Source organism: Triturus cristatus, chromosome 1_1 (genome assembly GCF_964204655.1).
Source record: "Triturus cristatus chromosome 1_1, aTriCri1.1, whole genome shotgun sequence".
Taxonomy (NCBI): domain Eukaryota; kingdom Metazoa; phylum Chordata; class Amphibia; order Caudata; family Salamandridae; genus Triturus; species Triturus cristatus.
In genome coordinates this window covers 14,611,962-14,628,682 of record NC_140579.1, presented here as the reverse complement: position 1 = coordinate 14,628,682, position 16,721 = coordinate 14,611,962, and the positions used below count along the sequence as shown (strand labels likewise).

Here is a 16,721-nt window from a genome sequence, read left to right as displayed (position 1 = left end):
CCTGTGAGTGGGATTCTGTCACAAATCATTATTGCAACATTTAATCCGAGAGATCTCACAGTAGTAGTTGATGGATTGCGGACCTAGGAAAATTGGTATCCACTAACACTTGTTTCTAAAGTGGTGTCAACCGAGAGTCCGCTATCACCAAACCCTAGGGTTCAGTCTTGTGTGTTATCTGGCAGCATTGAAGGAGGCTGTCTGTATTCTTGTGTCTGCTTTTGAGTGAGTGCCCAGGTTGGAGGAGTGCTCTCTCGCTCCGAGGAGGGATTGTACACTTGGAGGATGAGTGTGATAGCCATGCCCTCTCGGTCCCCAACATCTCAAGTGTAACTTGCTGGACAGATGTTTTTCCTACTTTCTTGCTCTGGGCCTTATCATAACTAGATGCTTGGTAGTCACTCTCCACGCGCTCTTGGTCTCTGCCTTCCGTGAATGATTGTGTAGTTATTATTAAATTCTTTATTCGGTTTTTACAATTTTAAAAAACCATAAAAGAGCAGTTACAAATAAGACATCGCACATAAAATAGAGAGTGATGAAAATTAAAACTAATCAATTATCAGCTCATATAGTTAAAACCGAGAATTTACAAAGATTCACTTCATCTACAGATACTGGGATCAAACCACTGCTTACAAATTATTCCTATGTTTCAGAATACATTTTAGAAAGTTAAGGACAAGATAACAGGTCAATTCGGAATCTAGACTTTGAAGGCGGAGCATCGCAGGTCGACACTGTCTTAATCCCCAACTCTTTAATATAGGTAGCAACCAGACCCTCTTATGTGGATGATGAAATTTACAAAACAAGATGGTGTGTAAATTTGACTGAGTTGACACTTCATCACACGGACAAGGAGTGGAAACCTTCTCCCAGCTGTTTCTCTTGGGGAAGGATACTAGCCTAAAAAAGGAGTCAAGTCTAAATCTTGTTAACAACATTCTGTGATAAGTGCTAATCTGTATTGTCAAATAAGGTTGAATGGAGTAAGTGGTCTGAATTAAATTAGCATGAACAACCGAGGGTTTCGATGCCACGGAAGTCAGCCTCAAGGACTCCAGATGCGTTAAAGCCAGTTTTTTAAGTCCTTTCTTTGACAATTCGTTAATTTTTTTTGGATCTGTGTAATAGATCTCCAAACCTAAATCCTTCAAAAAATGTTTTACATAGCACAACCATTGAATTGTTACAGAGTGGTCTATGGCCATTGAGTCCATCAGAATTTCTTGTGAAAACACATTGTTCTCGGAAGACCAGATACGACGCCAGAGCAATAGCGGTTGAATTCTTATCAGGTCCTCGAGGTAGGGAATACCAAGCTCCAGATGAAGGGCATATACTGAGGAGCTCGTTGGTGCTGCTAAAAGAAATCTTAAAAAGTTATTTTCGGCAACCTGAATGGTGCTGATTTCTGCGGATCCCCACAGGCCTGCTCCATAAAGGGCAATTGCCTGGCATTTAGCTACGTACATTTTTAACAGCTCCACTGGAGGCCTTTTCCCTAGCCTCTGTGCAAAACTTATCAGGGACATTGTTGCTCTTTTAAACAAATGACATCTGGCCTCCACTGCTGCTCTCCAGTTGAGCCTATCGTCAATCATTATCCCCAAATAGCAATACTTCGCAGTCACCTCAAGTTTTTGCTCTTTAAGAAAAATATTCTTTACACACTTTTTGGCTCGCCCGGCTACCATGACAAATGTTTTTTTCACGTTAACTTGTAAATCCAGGCTACCCATAAACTCAACATATCTGTTTAGGGATTTTTGCAGTTCGCGTGGGGTGTGGGCCAGAATGACCGCGTCGTCGGCGTAGAGCAAGGCGGGTATCAATCGCCGTTTGACCCGGGGTAGGTCCAGAGCCCCCCTCAACATCTCCGCCTCCAGGCCATTTGTGTACAGGGAGAAGAGGAAGGGGGCGAGGACACATCCCTGCCTGACGCCTCGCTCCACTCCGAACGGCGCAGTCAATTCACCCTTTGTGCCAAAACGCACCCTAGCGGTGGCGCCCGAATATAATTCTCTCATAAAATCTACGAGAGATGAATCCACTCCCATGAGTAACAAGATATTCCGAAGTTTCGTGTGTGAGACACAGTCGAAAGCGGCAGATAAATCTACGTAGACCATATACACAGTTTCTTTTTTTCCTTGGCAGTATTTTCCCAGAATCAGACTAAGGTTCAGGGCCTGCTCTACCGTTCCAAACCCCTTCCGAAATCCGAATTGAAGGTCTGAAATAATGTTTCCCTCCTCTGCCCACTGCTGGAGTCGTTCAAGAACGATTCTACCGACCACTTTGCCTAGCGAATCTAAAAGGGAAATGGGACGATAACAATTGACATCTTGGCGGTCACCTTTTTTGAAAATTGGGACCATGATAGACTTTGTCCAAGAGTCCAAGAGTCCCACTTTTGCCACTGCTATGCATACTCTAGTTAAAATGGGGGTCCAGAGATCCGGGTTAAATTTAAACAAGTCTACTGGGACCCCATCGGGGCCTGGAGCTTTCCCGCTTTTGCTAGCATTCAGGGCCGCTAGAACTTCAGTGATATCAAAAGTTAGGAAGATGGGGAAGTTGACGTTTGGGAGACTGTGTTCTAGTCTTTTGCTGGTATTTACTGGGTTTTTAAAAATTTTCGCAAAATGTGCCACCCACGTAGCCTCATCGATAGCCACTTCTATCTTAGGAGTGTCTGTGCCCAAGAGATATGGAGTTTTGACAGTACGCCAAAAAGCCAATCTATCCTTAGATACAGCGCTAGAGTGTAAATCATCCCACAATTTCATTTTTAATTCAGTGATTCTTTGCTTTCGTACGGAGACATATTGACGCCTCAGCAATTGAATCGTTTCTGAATCTCTCACTGTTTTTTTTAGTTCCTTTTTTAAGTTGGACAGGGCCATGGTACAAGAATGATTAAACCAACCTTTTTTAATCGAGGGTGACCTCCTGGATGTTAATGTAAGAAGTTCCTTAATCTTTTCCAGTATTAGTAGGAAGTTGGTTAAAACAGCTTCTTCAGGCAACATTGGATCGAGGCAATTGGTTATATTTAAATACGACTCCGTTACCAATTTCGCCGTGATTATCTCCGGATCCAGCGTCTCCCACTTTACTGTATAACCATTTGTCCTGCCCAACTCCAATTTATTTTGAGCGAGCATTGAGGCGATTACACTAATTTCCGATTGTCCCTTCAATTGTTGGATTTCTAGTCTAAGAGCGGAGTGGTCACTAAAAGTGTTTAACAGTACCTCACAGGATCTTACTCGAGGTAATAAGCCTGGGGAGAGAAGAATATAATCCACTGTCGTACTGAAGCCCCTACCCACATACGTTGGTTGTAAAAGATTAGAGTCTGGAATTAGTTCATTTACTATTTCCAGTTCTAAATCAACCAGCATATTGTTCATTGCAATCCCCGCTTTACTATGATTAAAGTGCATAATAGGAGCGTTCTCTTCATCCACAATTCCACATCTATTTTTCCCGACGTGAGGGCATGGGTGGATATTTAAGTCTCCTCCACATATGAAGTGGACTGGCCCCTTACCAAGTAGAGAGTTATGTCCCAATTTCTCCTTAATTAAATTGATGAGAGACAGGAATTGTTCCTCGTCAAGATTATTATAAACATTGAGCAAAAGAATAGGCTCAAATTTATTAAAGAGGAGCTTTAATAGTTGGAAATTTGGATCAGACAGCACCAAAGATGTTTTAAGATCATTAATTGTGTTGGCAATATATATAGTCAACCCTCCCTTGGGTCTTCCAGAGCCACCCCCCAACGCTGGCGTAAAATACGTTTTATAGCCAGGGAGGTGAAGCTCTGTCAGGGACCAAGTCTCCTGGAGACATATGATTTTCCCCCCTTCCAGAAAATGTATCAGTGAACCGTCTTCGATTTTTGAGCGGAGCCCTGCTATATTCCAGAAAAAAATGGATAAGGAATGCAGATCTGTATTATGCACTGTTTCTTTGATTGAACGATCCATTGTGGAATTAGATGTTAATTGAGAAGAGCTATGATCGATGGATTTGGAATTGATTGGTGGTCAATCGACCATTTCAAGAACACTAAATCTGCTGTCCGTGGGAATCCCAAACCAGGTTTCCCTTTTGGTTGGCTCTCTATTTAACGTCCGCAATTGATGGAAGCCCCAGTCGTCATTTCCTCTTCCCCGAAATTGTGGGCCTGAATTTGGCCTATAACCACCATGCTCGTGGAAACGAGGGCCCACTGTGTTCCAACGATTGAAGTAATTATCGTGGACTGGGGCTATAGTTTCCCAATAAGGAGCATTGGTGAATTGAGCCTCCCTAGGCAACCTGGAGGGGTAAAAAAAGGAGAGACGCCTAATGCCTATTTCGCCATGGGTATTTGGACGCTCCCAAGAACATATGTGGTCCACCACCCATGGGTGGTCAAAGGAAATCAAAATACAGTCACCCGGAATTGATTTCCTACTATTTCCCACCCACGGGGTTCTACGGACCATCAGGATCCTAGATGACCCGGGTTCAGTAATGGGACAGTTGTTATTTAACCAAAACTGCACCTTATTTTTCAGTGACCAGGTAGTTTCCACAACGTGGTCTTCTAGCTCGGGAACTCCTACCATAACTACCACGTAGGGGCTTGCTTCTGGAGGTAGGTCAACTGCCAACCTTTTTTTGCAGCCCCTCGTGTCAGCCATGGTGTGATCAGTTGTTACTTGGTTAGGGACCTGTATGTTTTGTTGGAGCGTCTTTTTTCCCTTGAGAGGGAGGTGTTTTGGCCCTGGCGTTGCTGCTCCCAAAACATTATTCTGAGAAGGATAAGTGTTGGAGTTAGCAATAGGATCTTCTAATCTCTCTATGATGGTTGTTTCGGGAGGTGGTAATTTGGATGTAGAATCAGAAGGGGCGTTTTTAGAGGTTTTTTTTTGCGTATATGACACCTTTTGAAGGGGAGGTTTGATTCTTTTCTCTTTTTTTTGTCCCCCCCCCCCCCCTATTACTTGTTTTGGTTTCATAATGTCTATAAGAAGCTGTAGTTGTTGTTCCATCCGAGACAACCTTAATTCGAGTGGGGTAATGGTCATTTTTAGAAGGTCTGCTATGTTGGCTATTGACACAGGGTTTAAATTGTCTCTTTGCGAGTAAATAGGTGAAGAAGAAATCGAGTTAAGTACGCTAAGCGAATCTAAATTTTCATGCGTAAGCTGATTAATAACTGATTTACCAGAATGGGGATTGTCAGATGTGGGTGTTAAAGGTTTTGGTTCGTCTAGAGTACTAGAATCATGTGGGATCGATTTATTAGGTTTTGTTCTTCTTTTCCTAATTGCCCCCTCCCTTTTCCCTCTAGTAATTCTTATTTCATCCGGGGTTATTTCGGGGATTAGTACTGGGGATTTTTCTAGATCAAGACTTAAATTGAAAATCGGATAATTGTGAAGCTGATAGATCTACATTATTTGGTAGACTTCTCCTACCTGTGGGAGTGGGGCCACAGCCCTCGATTTGGCGGGTCTCGGGGGTTTTTGCATTCTTCAAGTTTCCCATGGATGACCGCTTTGCCAGGGCTAGATCTAAAGAGACCCTACCTTCTATTAGGGTGATGCTTTGGTCAATAAAATTGTTCGCCTTGGTAATAAAGTCATCCATAGGACCTAAACGTTTTCCCCCACCTCCCTTTACTTTATCTTTAGACCCTCTCGTAAGAACCATCTCCACAATCGGGCGGAACAATTAGTCGGCAACAAAATTTGGTAAACAGAATTTACACCAGGCTACTTAGAGCTCTCAAACGATGTGCTGGATTAGTGAACTGTTAGGTTCTGGAAGTACCTCGTTGTTATGGAGAGGGCCCGGTCCGGTCTCTTCCGTTCTCTGACGGCCTCAGACGGCCCGCCCTGGACGGCCCGCCCTTTGTGTAGTGTGGAGGGGCTATCGCCAGACTGCTTTGGTCCTATGAGTGATTAGCTTGGTCTTTTTCTTCCATAGTTAGTTGGTTAAGCTGGAAGGGCGCTTTATGAGCTTTTTTTAATTTCTAGTTTTCGTGATTGGTTGGTCAGAGGGAGCGGTCTTTACTCCCTTGGTTTTGTCTTCAGTAAATGATTGCCTCCGTTGGAGGGGCACTTGCCGTGGTTTATGATCGCCATGAGTGAATGGCTTGGCTAGGGAGAGGGGCCAGACCCTCTTTTTGTCAGTTTTGTGTGGTTTCACTTTATTTGTTCATTGTTATTTTTTTTATACAGGGACAAGCCCTTTGTGCTTTACTATGACCTCCTGAAGTGTGTTCTGGGAACAAACATCATGGCCGCCGCTATGAATGGGATGCAGTGTCCGACCACGCAGGTAGGCGGCCGACTGTGTCCTTGAGTGCCTCTCTATTCTGTTTTCTCATATTCAGCGCTGAAAAGACCATCAGACTGCCCGTGGGAGCCTCTCATGTTTCCATTTCTCTAAAGTCCCACTCTTACTGCTTTTTGGGTCATTTCAAGCCTCTGTTCCCTTAGACCGGCAGTTCTTAACCTTTTGACTACAGATGACCCCCACTTGATCATTACTGAAACCAATAGAGCCACACTGAGTCATTATTGGAATACGGGGCCCCCCACTGAGTCATTATTGGAAGGCGGGGCCCCCAGTAAGCATTAATGGTTGATTTATGATTTGAATATTTGAACCTCAAAACAATACATAAGCAAGCATTCATCAGACAAATACAAAAATGAGGGCATATTTATTTTATTCACAAGCAAATATAAAAGAAAAATTATTGGAAAGGTGGAGCTTTTTTAAATTCAATTCAGGCCACTCATCGTCCATATTGTATTGTGTTTAATGCATTTACACTGCTCCCACAAATCAGTCTGAGAATGCTAACTTAAGTTTTAGCCTCCAATTTCAAATTCCTTCACGTTTACAGAACGTGTTAAATTTTTTGATTTTACATGTTGCTTCTATATGTATATACTCATTATTAATCTGTTGATATTATTTAATTTTCTAACCAGTCGTAAACCCCTTGAAGACTTTGCGGACCCCCAGGGGCCTCCGGACAACAGGTTAAGAATCACTACCTTAGACCATAGTCGCAGCCACTCAGATCTGTGCTCCTTCAGTCCTGTTCTGGTCACAACAACACTTATATTCAAGATGCAGAAACATTTTCTTTAATGGAATGTAACATGACTGTATAGCAAGACAGGGAGTGAACAAAGAATGAGTTTAATGGAATACAAAGAGTCCATGGATTATTCGACTTAACACCACAAGACTGGGCCTCAATCTAGATGAAGAACTGTTCACATCTCTCCTGGAATGTTTATCTCAGACTTCGATAACCAACACATATGACAATTAGAAATGTGAATTCTGGACAGCTCAAGGGTGTCCACCGTGCTGCAGGGTCTAGGTCCAACTGTTGTGTTAAACATGCTCCAGGCTTATTTACAACTCATGCGCTTACTGTCCAGACATCTGGACAATTCTAAACATGACAAATCCTTGACTTTAGTTTGTCTATTTTAGACCCCACAGCATAAACAGCCCTACATTTATGGCATAATCTCATGATGCCAACAGCCACTTATATATCCCACGATTGCCGATGGTCACGTATAGATTCACCATCACTCCTATATACTGGCGTGCCAGCGGTTATGCCCTCTCCTTCCTCCTTCCATCACAGGTCTGTTTTCCTTTAAATCCCCAGGAGGTCTGTGTTCCTTGGGTTCATTACATGTTTGTGCTCGCTTGGGTATCACACATGCCGATGTTTCTGTGGGCCCGTCATGGGCCTGCGTGCCCCTGGTTCCTCACAGAGATGTTTATTTTTGGCATGTCACTAGTGTTTTGGTCAGTCACATGTCTATGTTCTAATGTGCCCATCCTAGGTCTGTGTTCCCTTGGGCCCTTCACAGGTATGTCACATCCTTGGACCTATTTTTCGTCTTTGGTCCCTCATATGTCTGTGTTATATGGATCCCTTATAGGTCTATTTGTATTCTGTACCTCACTAGTCTCTGGCACTTTACAGTCAAACCCTACCAACCCACAGGTCGGCTTTCCCTTGGGGCTCTCATTGGATCTGTGTTATCTGTGTCCCCTGGGTCTCACACAGGTTTGTCTTCCTTGGGCTCTTCACGCATCTCTTTTCCCATGGGCCCCTCACAGGTCTGTGTTCTCTCCAGCCCTTCACAGGTCTCTGTGCATTTTGCCCTTTCAGGTCTGTGTGCCATAGAGCTCCTCATATGTCTGTTTTCCTTGCACCTTTGGTTTCGCATCAATCTGTTCATCTTCAGCACCTCACAAGACTTGAGTTCCTTAAGCTGCTCAAAATAAGTTGATGTTGCGTGATGCACCTCACTGGATTGGTGCGGCTCTTGACTCCTGGACACTGTTTTATCTCACTAGGCTGTATGGCTTTCTGTCTTGCAGGTCTGTGTGAAGACGTGCCCCACGGCATACTCCTGGGTTTTGGAGTTGGACCCCAGGCCGCCCAGGGAGGCGTTTAATCAGCAGTTTTGCCTGCCTAGTTTCAATCTCCAAAACACTTCTCTGGTAAGAGCAATGAAACTGTATCTACTTCCCTAATCTTAGCATCTTAGCAGCTCTCTCAGCATGGAAGTGATTCTACATTGGTTGTGCTCTGTCATTGCTGTGCACTGTTGCATCATTCACTGTGCTTCACCATTGGCTGTATGGCGTCCATCTTTGGAGAAAAGTATGTATCAAGGTACCAGATGTGGGTCTTGGATGTGAGTGAGTGAGTGACTCCAGGAGGGCTGTTAAAACAAGATGCTGTATAGCGAGCTCCTAGGACGGGGCATTAGATCCATTGGAAATCCACTCAACACTGAACCATCATCCCACATGGAAAAACACAATGACCATGCAATCAGGTAAGGTGGCAATATGGCTGTTGTTCTAGTAAACAGATGACCCAATGATATTGCTACAGTTCTGCAAGCTTGCCCAGAAGCAGAGAGCATTGAGACCTGACCAGTGTGGAGATATGGCACCGCTGCCCATGACGTGGTCCGGGTATGACATCAGCTATTGTCTAAAACATAAGGTCTCAACATCACCTCAGTTTAATGGTCCCACCTCTTTTTCCAATCTTAACAATAGCAAAATCACGTTTCAATCTAATGATGTTCCACAAGCCTTGTTAGATCAATTATTTCTAGGTCTGAAACTGCATCCTTCAATCCCAATGTCTCTTTCCTCTACCGCTAACTTCCCTAAAAGGCCTCCACATCCTCAGTTGTCACCCCTGAATGATCGCAAGCTTGATTCTTTTCCCCCCTACTAAATCAATGTTAACACTTTCCCTCAACAGCTACCCAACAATTTGTGCACTCCTTTGTCCCACTAATACTGGTTCGCATCCTCAGTTGTCTCTCTAAACTTTACCCATCTTGATTGTTTTTCCACCTACCAGTCAATATTACCAATTGCCCTCTGTCTCCTCAACACTTATCCTAAAATCCTTGTATGCCTTCACCCCACTACAGTTGGTCCATCATCCATGCCCTCCTTTAGAATCACAAACCCCCCCGTTGCAGACGTCTTTCTCATACATTGAGGTGATAAAATGGAGTGATTTTGCAATGTTCTCCCCGCTATTTCCCTTTTCCACCGCCACCAATAACCCTTGTCAATCCTGCTTGATTCCGCCATTTTGTCATTGCCCCTGCTCCCTCCAGCCCTGCCCTTTCCGCCATGTTCCCTCCACTTAGATTGTAAACACCTCCTTCCTAACTTTTTGACCAAACCTACCTTAGAATTCCCACCGATGACCTGCTTTTTTGCTCGAATGTCAAGTCTTCTTTTAACACTGGTTACTATTCCTGTTCAGAAACTCATCCCTGAGGTTTACATATCTCCACCCCCTTTTCTCATATTCTGAAGAATTTCCCTGGGGAGACTGTGGTATCTTCTTAAATGGAATTATATAATGTCAAGGGAATGGTATTCGGTCACCACCCTTCACTGTTCCGGGGCGGAATGTAATATTTTGAATTGGATAGTTAGGAGCAGCTTGAAGGCGGTGGCTGAGATGGTTCTGAAAAGTAAGTGCTTGGAATAAACACGAAGATATCGGTTACTTGACTGCAGGTTTCATTTAGAAAGTGATGCACCCTTTCTTACAGAGACCGTTCCCCTAGGAGCTACTAGGACCCTCAAACCAACCAAGCACATTTTTACCTCTCTGATGATGATGGTCTTTGCAAACTCGCCCGTGAATAGCTATGATTCTCAAACCCCGCTCCGGGCAGTTTCAAAACCAAACTCAAGGCAACTAAATCATCCCCTCCGTCCAGGACGCAGCACTGCCCATTCATTTAATTTCGTCCTTCCATGTAGAAGGAACTTAGAATCTCATTCAAGTGCCGGTTGAACTTCCAACGCATCCGATATCCAAGTCCACTTGCTCCTCGCTACGACTGCTTTGCAGTTAAACATGCTGTGGAGATTTCAGACACAAGTTGAACTCCAGCCTGGGTAGCCCTATTTTGAGTATAAAAATATGTGTACCTTTTGGAAAACGTACCAGGGTTATAACTTCAAACAACACAAATGTTCACATCCATACTTACTCAAAACCACACTTCACTTAACATGTTTGAAGCACTTATCATAAGACAGATTTATGTCATATATATATATTTTAAATAAATATCAGTTCATATAAAGCATCAGAACATCAGAAATAAAACCAATACTAATAAAAACGCAATAATTCCCACATGGAATCGATCATGTGCCTAAAAAGGAGAACACTAAGAGACAGACACTGTGTCATACATATGTTAATTTGGATACGTGATAGACGGTGTCAGACATAAGTCTCCAATCCCTGTCTATAGCTAACTAATAGCTAAACCAAATTTAACTTAAAAAAACTGGCGTCGACGCGTTTCGGTGGTAGAAATCCCAATAGGACCACCTTCTTCAGGACACAATAATTTTTCTCCTTAAACTGTATATAGAATTGTGGCATCAATTCCACTGGTGCCACTGCACTGCGGTAAGGATATCTCCTCACACTGGGAGTCATATGTGGTGCTTCAACAGAAGCAAGATGTTACAATAATAGCTTACTATTAGTGGATGGAGGACTCGTGTTTTTTTTTCCTTTTTTTTCCAAATCCCCTCTTTTTCTTTATTTCCTCAATAATTATTGTTGGACCCGGACTCGTGGCGTGGCCCCTCCAGACCCGTAGCGACACCAGACTAACCTCTACACCCCACACGACCCTGACTAACGTAGCCTACCCGACCCAGAACCCGGGGCTACCCACGTCCTCCCCTCCATCTTCCCGACACCGGGCACCCTTCCCCTTCCATCGGCCTCGCGGCCTCCAGTGACTCGGCCCAGCACACCAGATGGCCGCCCTCGACCCAAGCGCAACCCCGGCCTAGTCGCGCCATGCCGGCTGGGGGGAGAGAGAGCTCCTGGTGAGCAGGAGAGGGAGGGGTAGTTTCATTCACACCTGGCCTCCTCCCAAGAGATAGTTTTGATCGCCCCTCCGGCCACCCTGAGGGCTGGCTCCACGCCTGCTGCGTTTCTGGGATCCCTCCCGACCCCGCTTTGAAAGGATCAAAGGGCCGCGTGGCAGGAACCCCCAACAAATGACCCCTAGGCGCTCAGACCCCTGCCCGTGAGGGCTCCAGACATCAAAGAGGAGTCACCCTATAACAAGGGGCGCTCTGAGACCCTCGGCAGTTGAATCCTGGAACGAAACGAGCCCTGCTGACGTGATCGCGGCTGAAGAACATCCTCCCAAAATCCGACGGAACTCTTGGAACCTCGGTGAGCCCTGCAGACAGCGTCGCGGCTCCACCTGGCAGAGACTGACTATTGCCTAGAAACATCCGAGCCCTGCTGACGTGGTCGCGGCTCACCTTGCACCCTGGAGAACTCTGAGCCCTGCTGAGCGACTCGCGGCTCCTGGAAGATTGTCCGACCTCCGACACCCTTACTCGAGCCCTGCAGATTTGGTCGCACTCAAGAGACATTCTGGTCTGGCTGGGCCCCAAAGATCGTCTCGTATCCCCCGGCTCGAGGATTGAGAGCCGTGCGCCGGATACGCTCCCGCATTGACCCAGATCCTAAGACTGTCCCGCTACCCCTACCCCAACCGAGACTTTGTGAGCCCTTGCTTTACTTGTACATATGCCTCTGCGGATCATAAAGATCCTGATATTTCTAGATAAAGCATACGTACTTCAGAATCTACGGTGTGGTGTCTCTGTGTTGCAGGGTGCTAAATCAGCGTGTACGATCTTAGGTACGAGACCCAGCCCTGAGGGGGTCTCCTGCCAGTGCTCGGCTACTTCTCTCGGAAAAGGTGGGGAGCAGGGTGGTCAGGTACATATTCTGTCCTTCCCTGAGGCTGGCCCTTCTAACATTGGTGGCAAGCGACGGGATCCGAGCCCACAATCTAGAGCTCGCACAGCGAACGGCTGACGCACTACCGAACAAAGACGGCAGAAGAAACCACCATGAGCACCGCTGAAACCGACACGAGTGCTACGTTTTGTGTACAGCGGTTAGAAGAATACACACACAAGGAGCTGAAACAATTTTGCAAACAACGGAAGATCGCTACCACTGGTCTGAACACCAAGGAAGACATGGAACAAGCCCTGAAAGCCTGGGTGGAGTCCGGAGCCTCCCTTCCCCGACTGGACGAAGTCGGTGAGGAGACAGAGCGGCCGGACGAGCTCAGGAACTTCCCGAGAACAAGCAATAACCCCCAGGCACAAAGCAACGCAGCGGATGGGGGTTGGTCCCCGGAAGACGTCACAGACAGGGAAAGGGACCGAAGTCATGAACTGGAAATGGGCAAACTGAAAATAGAAGGCGATATAAGGCTAGCCGAAAAGAGGCTAGCGGTGGAACAACTCCGAGTACAAGGAGAGCTAGAAGAAAAGATGTTGCAACGGGAGCACGAGGAAAAAAAACTTCAGCTGGAGCACGAGCGTAGTTTGAAAGAAATAGAGTTCCGAGCAAGGAGCGAAGGAGCTCGAACCCCGGGGGGCCAAGAACCCGCACCCCTGGGGGAACCGAAAGTCCACATCCCTAAGGATGTGGTCAAAGAGTACTATCGAAATGATGACATCCAGCAGTGGTTCAAAGCCTACGAGGTAGCCATGACCTCCCACCGCGTCCCACAGAAGGACTGGGGGGCCGGGTTGTGGGGGCGATTCCTGAGCGAAGGACGGGACACCCTCCTCGACCTACCGGCCTCTGTGCAAACATCCTACAGCCACATGAAGGAGGCCCTCCTCACGAAATACGGCCTCACCCCGAAATGTATCGGCAGCGGTTCCGGGACTGCCGAAAGATCCCAGGCACCACCTGGGTGGAATACGTAAACTTTTACAGCCGAGCGCTGGAAGGGTGGATCAAGGGCAGCAAGGTAACCACCTTCGAAGAATTGACCGACCTCATTACCTGGGAACACTTGTCCACAAACTGTTTTGTAGAACTACGCCAGCACCTGCTCGACAGCAAGCTCGCAGACCCGAGGAAAATGGCCGTCGAAGCAGATCGCTGGGTAAACACCCGGGTCCCCCGGAACCCCGTAGGAGACTACCGCCGCAGCCATCAAGGACCTCCCCATCAGAGAGGGGGGGGGGGAAATCAAGGGAAACAGAGGGAGTTCCCATCCGGGCCCCCGTAGCCCCCCGAGGAACCCACCCCCGGGGTTCCCAGCTCCTCCGCCAGGCAGTACCGCCACCCCAGGCAGACATGGACCCCGGGTGAATATCACATGTTTCCGCTGTCAACGGCTAGGGCATTACGCCAGCAACCCTCAGTGCCCCATGGCCCAAAAAAAACCCACGACAGCTCCCCCAGCCCGACACATGGCCACCGTAACCCTAGGGGAGGAGTTTGAGGACCCCGAGGGATGGGAACCTGCAGCCATTGCCCTAGTCTCTCTAGGAGATCGAGATATGATTCCCGGGGCACCCCTACCCGCAAACACCAAGAAGTACCGCCAGCTCGTAAAGGTTAACGGCCACCCGGTGGAGGCCCTTCGCGACACCGGGGCGAGCATCACTGGTGTCCTCAGCCACTTAGTCCAAGCGGACCAGATCATCCCAAATGTCTTTTGCCCTGTGATAGCTTCCGACAACACTGAGAGTTTTTGTAAGGTGGCCTTGGTACCATTCGAATGGGGGGGAGTAACCGGAACATTGCGGGTGGCTGTCCGAACCGCACAACCTGTAGACTGCCTCCCGGGAAACGACCTGGAAAGTTCCCCCTGGAGACAGGTCGAGCGCAAGACCCATCTCGGGATCATGGGTCTACCAGAATGGGTGTGCGCAACCACCCGATCCATGGCGGCCCGACTACCCCCCCCCGCGGGGGAGTCGAGGACGAAACCCCCAGCACCACCTCCGTTGACCAGACTGGAGACGACCCTGTTGAACATCACGCCCTATCCCCAGGAGGAGAGCCCCTCGCCGATGACGGACTCGTTCAGCCCGACCACGCGCAGATCACGGAGTTAGGTGATCTGCCTGAGTTGGCCCAGTGGCACCACGAAGGGGGCCCCTCCCGAGAGGAGTTCTGCCGAGAACAAGCGACCTATCCTTCCCTGGACGGACCCCGGCAGCAGGCCGCAGCCCAAGCCGCGGGCGACCAAACGGGAACCCACTTATTGTATTGGGAGAATGACCTCCTCTACAGCGAACAGCGGTCTGCCAAGCTAGGGTCAGCCCGGGTGCTGGTGGTACCCCTACGCTTTCGAGACTTCCTCCTGGGCTTGGCCCATGATGTACCCCTGGCCGGCCACTTGGGCCAGGACAAGACCTACCACCACCTAGTAACGCACTTTTATTGGCCAAAAATGCGAGCCCACGTAGAGGCCCACTGCAAGTCTGGCCCCACGTGCCAGGCCAGTGGTAAAAGTGGAGGGAAGCGCAAGGCTCCCCTCCAACCCTTCCCAGTCGTCAGTACCCCCTTCGAGCGGTTCAGAATTGACATCGTGGGGCCCCTGGATCCCAAGACCGCCCAGGGTCACCGCTTTATCCTCGTCCTAGTGGACCATGCCACACGATACCCGGAGGCCATCCCCCTCCCCACCGTCACGGCCCCCGTGGTGGGCCGGGCCTTAATGGGGATCTTCTCCCGGGTAGGGTTCCCCCGAGAGGTCGTGAGCGACCGAGGCACCAATTTTATCTCAAAATATATGAGATCCCTGTGGCAACAATGTGGAGTATCTTATAAATTCACTACCCCTTACCATCCCCAAGGCAATGGCCTAGTGGAGCGGTTTAACCGGACTCTGAAGGGAATGATCATCGGTCTCGAGGAGCCCCTGCGGCGTAAGTGGGATGTCCTACTCCCCTACCTCCTGTTCGCCTACAGGGAAGTCCCCCGAAGTCCTTGGGGTTCAGCCCATTTGAATTGCGGTATGGGCACCCAGTCAGAGGTCCCCTGAGCCTGGTCAAAGAGGGATGGGAGACGGCACCCCGGGACCCCCCGCAGGATGTGTTCCGGTACCTGTTGACTCTCAGGAACCAGACTCTGAAGTTCCGAGAGCTGGCCGAGGCCAACCTCGAGGCGAGCCAGGAAGAAATGAAGCGCTGGTACGACCAGAATGCCACGCTGGTCGAGTTCCAGCCCGGCCAGCAGGTCTGGGTGATGGCCCCAGTGAAGCCGTGCGCCCTCCAAGACAAATGGACCGGGCCCTTCAAAGTGGTTGAACGAAAAAGTCAGGTGACATACGTGGTGGACGTCCAGTCCCCTCGGAACCCCCTTCGGGTCCTCCACGTGAACCGCCTCAAGCCTCACTTCGTGCGGACGGAGTTGAGCTTGCTCCTGGCCACAGACGACGGGGCAGAAGAGGAAACGGAGCCTCTTCCTGACCTCCTGCGGGCCAAAGAAAAGGACGGCTCCGTGGAGGGGTTAGATCCTCTCCCCCTCGCTCACACCCCAACAACACGAGGACTGACGCCGGCTCTTGGGCCAGTTCTCCGACCTGTTCTCCCTCGTCCCCAAGGTCACCGACTGGTGCGTCCACGACGTGGACACCAGAGACAGCCCACCGGTACGGCACCGAGCCTACCGCGTCCCCGACAGAGTCCGGGCCTGCATCCAGGCGGAGGTATCGAAGATGTTATCTCTAGGGGTGATGGAGCCCACAGACAGTCCTTGGGCCAGCCCAGTGGTACTAGTCCCGAAAGCAGCTGCCCCTGGTGTTGCCCCCGAACTACGGTTCTGCGTGGACTACCGGGGGCTCAATGCGGTCACCCGAGCCGACGCTCACCCTCTCCCCCACGCAGATGAGCACATTGACCGCCTTGGGTCTGCTCATTTTCTCAGCACCTTCGATTTGACCTGCGGATACTGGCAAATTGCACTCACGGAAGGTGCCAAGGAGCGGTCCGCCTTCTCCACCCCGGATGGGCACTATCGCTTCAAAGTGATGCCATTCGGGATGAAAAATGCCCCGGCCACCTTTCAGAGACTGGTGAATAGAGTCCTGGCCGGGCTGGAAGAGTTTAGCGCCGCCTATCTGCACGATATTGCGGTATTCAGTTCCGAATGGGGTGAGCACCTCCAGCACCTCCAGAGGGTCTTGAGGGCCCTGCGCCAAGCCGGCCTCACAGTGAAAGCCAGCAAATGCCAGATTGGGCAAGGATCGGTGGTCTACCTGGGGCACCAGGTCGGCAGCGGGCAGGTCGCCCCCCTCCAA

At 48.8% G+C, this 16,721-nt stretch overlaps 1 protein-coding gene across 4 annotated transcripts in view; it reads left to right on the top strand.

Annotated features, from left to right (window-relative positions):
* The window catches only part of SLC44A4 (solute carrier family 44 member 4), a 311,986-nt gene that overhangs the window by 188,545 nt on the left and 106,720 nt on the right, over nucleotides 1-16,721 (top strand). For all 4 annotated transcript variants that reach the window (XM_085632339.1, XM_085632504.1, XM_085632421.1 and 1 more), the window contains exons 5-6: nucleotides 6,252-6,351; nucleotides 8,440-8,562. In XM_085632339.1, coding sequence (XP_085488465.1) covers nucleotides 6,252-6,351; nucleotides 8,440-8,562 — 223 coding nt within the window. The remainder of the gene's footprint in view (nucleotides 1-6,251; nucleotides 6,352-8,439; nucleotides 8,563-16,721) is intronic.